The following is a 10,405-nucleotide window of genomic DNA, read 5'->3' as shown; positions in this document are numbered from 1 at the left end:
CTTGAAATGCGAAAATACTAATAGTTATTTTAAATAGCATTTATTTTACATGTAAAAATCAATTATCTTGCGTATTATCGAATCAATAATACCTCTTTTATAGAAATTCATAAATCTTTCATGAAACTCTAAATATTAGTGTCTACTAGGTACAATATTATCTCATTTCTGTTTATTATAATAACAAAATTAAAATCAGACATAAATCTGCATTTAATTTGCATTTCATGTATGTATCCAACATCATGTATATTATTCATTCGATGAAGCATTTATGTGATTCGTAATACTATTTATTAAAAAAATTAAAAAGCGTTTTCATATTTTTTACAAATATTATAACAATATTTCGCGCTAATTCTGCAATTTTAATTATAAACCCGACTTTATTAGCGAAAATTTTAATATTTTTGTACCCATGCAATATACATGCGTGATTGTTCCAAGAATATGAAAGAAATACGAAATTTTAATATAAATTCTATTATTTCCGGCCTCAATATTCATAGTTCATATTATACTATACTTAAGATCATTATTTACTATACACATATTGTGAAAAGAAATTAAAATTAAGAAATATTTTTTAAAGATATTCTTTGTACATCATATAACGGAAGATAGATTTTATAGATAATCTATAAAAACCTTTAACTTAATTCTTTTCAAACATTCGCGTTTATATGACGAGATATACCTCGTCAATAAATTTCTGTTTTTACAGACTAATGACTAAATCGGCAAGTTATGAAGATAAAACTTGCGTGTATCAGATTTACATGTTGCGATTGTGAAAAATTAAGAAACAGAACAAAGACGCACACGATTTGTGTAACATGAAATAATTGCACGCTCTACAAAATTAGTTTCCCTCCATTTGAAGCTCTAATCTGCGCCACCTGTTCTGGAGTGAGTATGAGTTTGCTGCCATTAGGTAGTGCCAAGGCATAGTGACTTCCGGTCTCGTTTACGACCACCACCAGCTGCGTGTTGGGATTCGTCGTTGGCGGCGGATTGTTCTTCACTGGCGTGATGGATATACCGCCCTGGCTCATTCGTTGAATGATTTGCGGTGAGAGAATGCCCTTCGTCGAAGGGACAGTGATGTCCGAAGTGATCGTAGGTTTCTGTCTAAATTGATTAGCAATTCTTTGAGACTCCGATAATCTAGCTCTATTGGCTGAGGTTTTCTCTGAGGTATTGGGCGTCTTCTCCATAATGATCATTTCTATCTCATCGTCGCTATCACTGAGCATAATTAGAGATGTGACTTTCTGACTGCTGTTTTCCGTGCTGGATGTCTGTGATGTTTTCTGCCTTTGCCTCGACAAAGGGACGTTTTTCGAATTGGTGGGCCTCTGACCTCTGACAGGTGTGCTTCTTATTATCGTACCATTAAGATGCTGTAAGTTCTGTCGTGGTGCTGGTTGTCTGTTATTTTGGATGTGCCTATTTTGCAGTCTGGGAGCGCAATGAATCGGATTCTGCGAATTCGGTTGATTTGTCATCAGCCCAGGTGCAACCATGTACTCTGTTTGAGGCTGTGTTGCAACCGCTACATAAGACACGTAATTTGTATTGTTGACGTATGGTGGAGCCATTATCTGCGGACTTTGCTGTTGATAAACAAACTGTTGCTGCTGTTGAGGAGGGGGTAGATATTTGCCCTGTGGAGCCTGTATTATGTAAGGTTGCTGCATGTAGTAAGTCGCATGCGGAGCTTGCGTCACGGCTCCCTGGATGATCGCCCCCTGGGGCACCATTCCAGGATTCGGTGGCACCATATAATAATATTTTTGTTGCGGATTCGTGGGTTCGTAATTGCTCTGTTCGTATTGCTGGCTTGTAGCATTTGGATTGGACTCGTACACCGGACCCTCATCCTTGATGTCAAGTTCCGAATGCACACTCTTGACAGATTCAATCTTACAAATCGTGTCCATGGAAGGCACTTCTCTTTTATTTGTGTTGCTTTGCGTTGCAGAAGTAACGGTGTTACCAAGGATTTGCGAAGCAGCTGCATTTTCAGGCTTGTTATCTTTGAGTTTATCCTTCAACTTATCTTTAATAATTTTCGCATTAGGATGAGAAACATCAGACGCAACATTACTCTGAGCCGTATTTTCCGTGATGTTCTGTACCTTATGTTCAAATGATTTTAATCTTCGATTGGTAGCTAAAACAGCACAAATTTTACAGTTATAAAAATGTTACAAAATTTATTGATATTTATAATATGTACTTTCGATTTTTTTCTACCAGTATTCTTTTATATTAAAATTATTAATTATATTCTCATATTCAAACAAAACAAATTTTAAATAATAATATAAAAGAGGGCTACGAGCCTAAGATAATAATTTCAATATAAATAGTTAAGTCATACAAATAAAAACAAATTTTATTAAAAATCTAGCCTCAATAGAGAAAAGATATAATAGTACAGCTTTTCTTCAAGATTAGATACTCACACGAACGTTTATTTTTCCTTTTGCGAGAGCTCGGTAGAATCCAATCTTGGTCTGAGTCCTCCTCGTCCGACCAGTTGTCAGTGTTTCGTTCTTTCGAATTAGTGTGAGAAGCGGATGTATTGGCCTGTGTGCCGGGAGCCGCGTACACTGCCTCAACGTCGGCCCATTTCTCCAGCTCGTCCTCATTGCTCTCGTCATCTGAATAAAGCTGTTCTGTGTATGAAGAGACGCCGCGCGCTCGTAACACCCGTCTACTATGTTGTGTTTCCTGCGTTGCATCTGCGAAGGACGTATTATTTTCAGTACGAAAGAAGAATAAGACAACCGAATGGGAAATCAAGGTGACGGAAAAGAATACCTTCGTCGTTTGACGCGTTCTCGTTTTCTCCGTCTTGTTTGACTTCCAGTTTCTTTTCTTTTTCCGCAACTTCGTTTCTTCCTGATGCCGCCTTGATCTCTGACTGTTTATTGTTATTTCCATTTTGTCGTTCGTCACTCGACTCTCGGCTCTCGTGGTGACTTTGTTTAAAATCTTTGACCGTACTTTCGTTTTCGCTCTCGACTTGTGATTGTTTTTGTGTGTTTTTGGTGCCAAGTGGGGATAAGGCAGATTGCGGTAACGTTTGTAACGTTGCGTCTCCGGGAGTTGAGAGTGGATCCCTGCCCTGCGTCCCAAGAACCCACCAATTAGAGCTGAGACCACTCTCACCGGATGAGTCCTGATCCTCCACACTGCTACAACACATCACATGTTTGTCTACCATACGTGCTCGACAAAAGTGATTAACATTTAACGTTACTAGAAGAAGTGTGGACAACGACCACATCGTAAATCACACATGGATTGTAGCAATCTCAAGGCGTCAGGTAATTCGAATTCTCCAGACAATGAAAATGAAAAGATATGAAAAGTTATGAAGATGCACAACATTATTTTGTTACGTGTATTACTAATCGAAGTCAAAATATTTCGCAAATGTGCGTTAATAAAGCAAAATAGTGATGAGACGATATTTCATAGTATTTTTAATTATAATTCTTTTTTGTGATCGTTTTGTGTGACAATGTATGAGATTTAAAGAAATAATGTCCAATTACTTCGCATTGTAAGATATAAAAATACACATGTTGCTATACATACCCTTCTTTAAAATTAGACCATTCCCTTTGAAGTTTTGCCTTTGCTTTTCGCATTGTATCCTTTAGAGTTGTCTCTACTGGTTCCACAGAACTTAATAATTCAGTCAATTTCTTTACCAACTTTACTTCACACAAAGGAATAATTTCCGCCTGTAAACGCAGCATAATTTTTAGCCAATATGTAAGCAAAATATTATGAATAAATATATTAGACAATAAACTAGCAAAGAAAGTTCTAAGAGTAAATCAATAAGAGAGAGAGATATACATTAGTCAATGAGAACCCATGCTGATATCGATGTGTACAAATTTATTAGTCAAATTTACATGAAAAAATTAATTATAAACATCTCGACCATTGTTTTTAGACTTACTCAGTAATCGTTATTCGTTAAAACATGCATTCTAAATATCGCAATTTTAACCTTTTTTTTACTCAACTAATTAAATAAGTCGCAGAAGTAACATATACCACATATACAATAGCATGGATATTAATTCAAAAGAGCATTCTAATTGTGTTAATATCCGATGTAGGTCCATAAAAGAGTGTAAGAGAAACAGTGGTCAAATGACTATTGTGAAATGGCCGGCAGTCAAACAAATAAAAAAAGTGATCAAGCAACATGTAGAAATAGCCGGATATTATACGAGTACAGTGACCATAATGGAACGAGGCTATGACAAAAATGCTAAAAATATTAGAGATAATCATTAATCACATCATCAAGCTTACATTATTGGAATTATTGCTTTCCAAATCACTTTCTGAAAAACTGGCAATGAGGTCTCGTAATTCTTCCACATTGTCAACTACAAGATGAAAATCAGAAACGCTAAGATCAGACAACATCTTGTCAAAACGTTGTTTGCATTCATCTGTCTTCGGATTCGTGGATGTTCGCAAATTGTAATCGATATCAGTATTGTTTGCGTCATTGTCCAAATCGTAATCCATGTTTGTTTGTAATCGCGGCTCACTTAAATTTTCTTCATCTGTTTCATTCATTTTATCGTCTTCTATTTCCTGTTTTTCGTTTATCTCACCTCTCGTTTCAGTTGTATATTTTTTATTGTACTGCTTTACATTTCGAGATCGTAGCTTCATTCCTTCTCTCAAATTATTTGATTCTGCTTCTATCACTGGTAGCGTTTTATTCAGATACTGTCTAGTCACTTCTTCACTTAATGACGTACTATTAATAGAGGAAGATGAATAAAACAACTCATTAAAAGTTCTTTTTTTATTTAAACTGTTTTCACGTGTGCTAACAGTACTGTCACTAGTTTTCGTTTCACTCAGTTTCTCGTCATCTGATTTAGATGTCAATTTCATTGAAATATCACTTACATTATTACTGGCGGGAATATTTTTGGAATATACATCTTCAAGTAATTTGGAACTTTCGGCATTAATTATCTCATTTAATTTCTCGTCGTCTGTTTTTGAACTATTGGACAAATTATCACCTGATTTCTCGTTCTCATCTTTTTCGCCAAATGTTTCATCACAGAGTACTATAGTATTTTTGTACAATTCCACTAAGTTTTCTTGTGATACTAATTCACTACTGTTTTCGCGTTCATTCATTTTTTCTTCTTCATCGATTTCAGTTTTCAAATCATGTAACATTTCGTTAATTATTCCTATACTGCAATTGTCATTCTGAGTATTAGTAAAACCTTTGAACATCGGCGATGACTCGTCATCGACAGATTTGGTATCGCTGGAGTTATGGGTGTCATAACCGCTGGATCTCGCATTTGAACTTTCCTCGGACATTTTTGACAAACTCCTGCGACGCTTCCTGCTTATAGTGTCCAGGCTTATGTTGTTGTTATTACTGCACGTGCTGATACTACTCAAATTCGTATCCTCACTGATAAATGAACCTGTGGTGCTATCGTTATTACTAAGATCTTTATCATCGTTTCTATTCTCAAGCCTGTGATCAGATAAGTTATTGTGTATTCGCAATTTTCTCTTTTTGTATCTAATAAATTTGCTCCTTTCCTTCATCTCTTGCTCTTGTCTGACAGGCTGCAAAATTCGTAGTTTATTAATTAATATGTTTATATAGCTTGTATAATATACAAAACTTGCAAATATACAAATATGTGAAACAAATATGCACAACTTATACAAAATATCGTAATATATAATACAATATTTTAAAACTTTCTAAAACTAGGAATCTACATTATGAATACCGACATTTTTGAGAATATTTTTAATCGTATTATATTAAAACTTATTAACCATTATATTAGTAGGGAAAGATATGTAATTATAGCGATTGTTCATATAGAATATTTTCCTATATTATTTTTTTCAAAGAACAAATTGAGTTTATGTAAAGACACTGTTAGGATTAACTTTAATCTCGGTTCAACTTACTCTTCATCTTTTTCTAATTCCAAGGATTAGAAAAAAAAGAAGAGTAAATTAAACCAAGATTAAAGTTAATCCACATTGGTAGAAATGGGCATTAGTCAGATTTCACAGAAGAATAAGTGAATTACCTTAACAGTTGACAAAATCTTATTGTCCAGAGAATGCCTGTAAATTCTGAGATCGTTCGGCATAAATTGAGGAAAGTAAATGTATCTCGCCCCGTTACGATCCATTCCTAAAAACGTTTCAAACAGGTCTTCCCATGGTTGGTTCACTATATCTTCTTGAACTGTTTTTCTAGTATGCTACAAGAATTATGGCAGTTTAATTTGACAACTTTTTATTTTTTAGATGATCGCTAACTCACCATGATTGTATCACAGACAGTTTTTAGCAGCCAGACCCTTTGCTTGAAGCTAAGATCTTCAAAGTCTTTGCCATCGAGCATCGAAGTTTCAGGGAAAACATTCCAGAATTCTGGTTCAACACCAATAGTTTCTAGAACCTAAAAATCTTTGATCATATTTCTGATCACTGTGGTGCATGTTATCATGTGTATATGTATGTGTGTCTATAATGTTGCGTACATATTTGATGTAAAATTATAAATATTATCAGTTTGCAACGCAAACTTATGACAATACATACTTTAGTTGCATCTTTATGCTTCGCACGATAAATTTTGAACCAGCTTGATATTTTATACGCGAGAATATTGGTCCAAAATTCATATGGCATCGGTGGTACCTTGCGTAGCTTTACTTTCGTTATCGGGGAACTAGAATTTTGAAATCAAATTTTGTATCATAATGTATATCTTTTCACATAGTTAAATCTAGTTGGATTTAATATATGTACCTCAACAAACACGTCATGATGTTTGCTAATTGTTTAGAGGCCCTCGGTATCAACAGCATCCTTTCCATTTCGTACAAAGATAACTGAGGTATATTAAGAGATTCCTTTGTTAAGTAGAGGAAATGGAAAATTTGTGGTATCTGAAAAAGTATCGTAAGTGTCGTTTTTTTTATATGACTAAGAATCTAATAAAATAATGAGGAACTTTAATTACTTCCCACATCGTTTCCATCTCCTCCCTCGTCTCATCGGTAAAATTGTCTTGCTCCCCATCGTTTACTTTGCGCTCCTCGACCTCTTTTCGCTTTCTAGTCTTGTACGACATTTTACCTGTAACAAGAGATGGAATCATTTTATAACAAGCAACGATATAAAATTAAATAAATTAAGATGCATCAATTTTATTTCATCAAGATAAACATTGTGAACAATGTGCGCGCGAGAGAGAGAGAGAGATTGTAATTAATTTTAAACAGAAATTAATATTTTTTCATGCCGCGAATTAATTATTCACCGTCAGTACAAGCTGGCCTAGACGCACATTTTCTCTACAAATTTATTAAATAATATCAAATTAATGATATGATAACTAATTATACGATGCCAAAGAGCAAAAACGGTTGAAATATCACAGTTGATTGTTATCAGAATATCATAATTCTAATGACGAGCAATACCACGCCGTTAATTACGCTGATAGAATCACGTGTCTATTTAAAAGGCGCATGTCTTGTTACACGTGCATAATCATTATCGTCGCTTATGACACCGTCAGTGCAGAACAAACGGCGGTGACCTAATATCGCCGTTGTACAAAGAGTATTATGTAGTTAGAAAAAAGTCTAACCTTGCCACTATTTGAAGCAAGGTCTCTCGCCCCTACCACGCAGTTCGTCTAATTATTAGCTAGATATTCCGTTCAAAAATAAACTTTCCTCGACGATCTACATTATCGTAATCAATGTGAATTATTTAGACGTTCTTATTAACAAAATGTTTTTTGCTCGTTTATCATTGACCGTCCCCCTCCATGAATAAAAGATTAATTAATTCTTCTTAAACGTGATCGATGTATCACGCGTTGTAAATTCAGTTTCGTATCGAATCAAAGCGTGACAATAAATTGCCGATCGCCGATGTCCATCCGGCAAATTGCTTTCGCTTCCGAACACCTGTAATTTCATATAGGCGCATCATTGCCGTTGTCATCCGATAAACGAAGGGAAGGCATTTCGTTCCAAATACGAACATCAGCCGGACGGATCGGCCAGTTTCGACTCGCGTGAGGTGCAGTTGAACGTCGATAAGAATAACACGAATGTTTGCCTTGTAATTACGCTGAGACGACGATCCATCAGAAGAGGCGGTCACGAAATATTTCCACTACGGACGAGTCTGTAACCACTTCACCATTCTTGTCTCGTTATGCATAACGATGAAAAATTGCGTGAGACTATCGTGATCGTAGTCTCATTGCGGTTTTCCATATGCTTTTCTATTGCGTTATATTTTAGTGCCACTATCATTGCTTACGATAATGATTCAACTGATCAGTTATGTACTTTAAAAATAAGAGATATAGTTGAACAGCGCGTTACATATTACATTATGACACGCATTCATTTACATTTATTGCATTTTTGACGATCAAAGAGCGTTTTACGTAATTACGGTAAAAAATATTTAATATATCCTTTATAAAATTAAAATTGTACGTGGCATATAAATTGTTTAATAATTTCAAATTTATGATATAGTTTGTAATAATAATATAATGACATAATGAATAAATTATAAATATTATCAAATATTACATTATTATTAAATTAAAACATCACGAGAATAGAACTAATTTAATAATATAATTAATATTGTAATTAATCAACAATTAATATTGTAATGTTATAAATTTAACTCTTCGGTGGACACTATATTTTTGTCACAAGTGTAATGCATGGATATTGTACAAAAATATCGAATAAAAATGAATATATTGTAATAAACTTTTTTCCATCAAAATGCCATTAAGAATATATTTAAGAAATATATTAAATGTATGTCCATTCCTACCACTGTAGTTTAATTTTAATCTCGGTTCAATTCTTCATTTTTTTCTAAGTCTAAGAATTAAAAAAAAAATGAAGAGTAAATTGAGATTAATCTGTATTGGTAAAACCGAACATTACTATCTTTAAGGAAGTTATAATAGGGTTATCTTCGTGTCTCTAATACATCGTTAAATGCCAACGTTTCGTAAACGTTGCAGTTCACTTCATCAGGGCGATATTGTATCAAGTTACTTGCTATGATGAAGTGAACTACAACGTTCACGAAACGTTGGCATTTAACGATGTATCAAGACAGAGATTACCCGTCAAACGCGTAACTCCCTCGATGAAAAAACCAGTGGAAGTTTTAATTATTATATGATGTATTATATGTGCTCTTATATATATATATATATATATTAATAAAAAAGTTGTAGCATATAAAATAAAATTAGAGTGTACAATACTGAGAGTGGCACAAAAGAGCCACTTAATAATTTAATTTATGCCTGTTTCTACCAACGTAGTTTAACTTGAATCTCTGTTGAACTATATAACTCTTCATCTTTTTCTAGTTCTACGAAAAAAGAAAAAGATAAAGAATATAAATTGAATCGAGATTAAAATTAATCTATGTTGATAGAAACAGGCATTAATGATACAAATTTTATATTCAAGAGGCAAAACAGTGTGAAATAGAGGAAAATTTGCGCGCATGTGACGCGAGATAAGCTTGCATGCGAACGTTTATATTAATTAACGTCACCCTTGCTTGAGGATAGCAATCGCACAGAGTGCTCCACCTTCGTTACATTGTGGCTAATACATAAACACGTAACAGTTTGTAATCGCGCGACAACGTGCGCTTCCCAATCGATCTATCCTGTGTACATATGCATCGGCGATACACGCGATCGATTCGATTTGTAATAGTGGATCATTGTGTACTTTGTAACGATGCATGCGAAACAACGGGATGCGTCATTAAAAAGCGGCGTGACGTTTTTTTTCTTCCTCTCACATGGGATGGTTTTTTCTCCCCCAAGCAAAGGGTGTGATGTTTTCATGCAATTATTGAGTGTACAATTTGAATCAAGAACGCTCGAGTAAAATTTGTTGGGTAAAATAAAGATGGAACCGATCCCAAGTAATAAAGTGACGTTCAACTCGACTTCAAGTAATAAAGTGACGTCATATGATGTCTCAATAATGGGTGCATTTAGTACTACAGCCGTTCAATGAGCGCTCAGTGAGTGTTTGCATTTTATTGGCATATTCCGTTAGAACTAAAAATATAGATCAAACAGATACAAGAGCTCACTGAGCGCTCAGTGAGCGATTGGCTGCGTTCAGCAGAACATTTGTTTTGCAACTGTTGGAAGTTTCCTTCGCGCTAATTGGATCATACTTTTAGATCTAGAAGAATGGTCCTATCTCAGCAGACAATCATAAAACGGTTGCAAAACTGTTGAGTCTGCTGAACGCAGCCATTG

At 34.7% G+C, this 10,405-nt stretch overlaps 1 protein-coding gene across 4 annotated transcripts in view; it reads right to left on the bottom strand.

Moving 5' to 3' along the window:
• Positions 1 to 648: 648 nt before the first annotated feature.
• LOC108730868 (putative leucine-rich repeat-containing protein DDB_G0290503) overlaps positions 649 to 10,405 on the bottom strand; it is a 20,723-nt gene continuing 10,966 nt past the window's right edge. Inside the window, exons 1-11 of one of the 4 annotated variants that reach the window (XM_018460806.1) lie at positions 7,712 to 7,817; positions 7,079 to 7,194; positions 6,865 to 7,004; positions 6,655 to 6,784; positions 6,374 to 6,511; positions 6,135 to 6,311; positions 4,348 to 5,652; positions 3,613 to 3,761; positions 2,830 to 3,206; positions 2,472 to 2,750; positions 649 to 2,176 (exon numbers count right to left, since the gene is read on the bottom strand). In XM_018460806.1, coding sequence (XP_018316308.1) covers positions 855 to 2,176; positions 2,472 to 2,750; positions 2,830 to 3,206; positions 3,613 to 3,761; positions 4,348 to 5,652; positions 6,135 to 6,311; positions 6,374 to 6,511; positions 6,655 to 6,784; positions 6,865 to 7,004; positions 7,079 to 7,189 — 4,128 coding nt within the window. In that variant the 5' untranslated portion in view covers positions 7,190 to 7,194; positions 7,712 to 7,817 and the 3' untranslated portion in view covers positions 649 to 854. Of the gene's footprint in view, positions 2,177 to 2,471; positions 2,751 to 2,829; positions 3,207 to 3,612; positions 3,762 to 4,347; positions 5,653 to 6,134; positions 6,312 to 6,373; positions 6,520 to 6,654; positions 6,785 to 6,864; positions 7,005 to 7,078; positions 7,195 to 7,711; positions 7,818 to 10,405 lie in introns of those variants that run through there. The other 3 variants (XM_018460805.1, XM_018460807.1, XM_018460808.1) reach the window with 3 other exon arrangements.

Source organism: Mycetomoellerius zeteki, unplaced genomic scaffold (genome assembly GCF_001594055.1).
Source record: "Mycetomoellerius zeteki isolate Tzet28-1 unplaced genomic scaffold, Tzet1.0 scaffold98, whole genome shotgun sequence".
Lineage (NCBI taxonomy): Eukaryota > Metazoa > Arthropoda > Insecta > Hymenoptera > Formicidae > Mycetomoellerius > Mycetomoellerius zeteki.
This window is presented reverse-complemented; position numbering and strand designations above follow the sequence as displayed.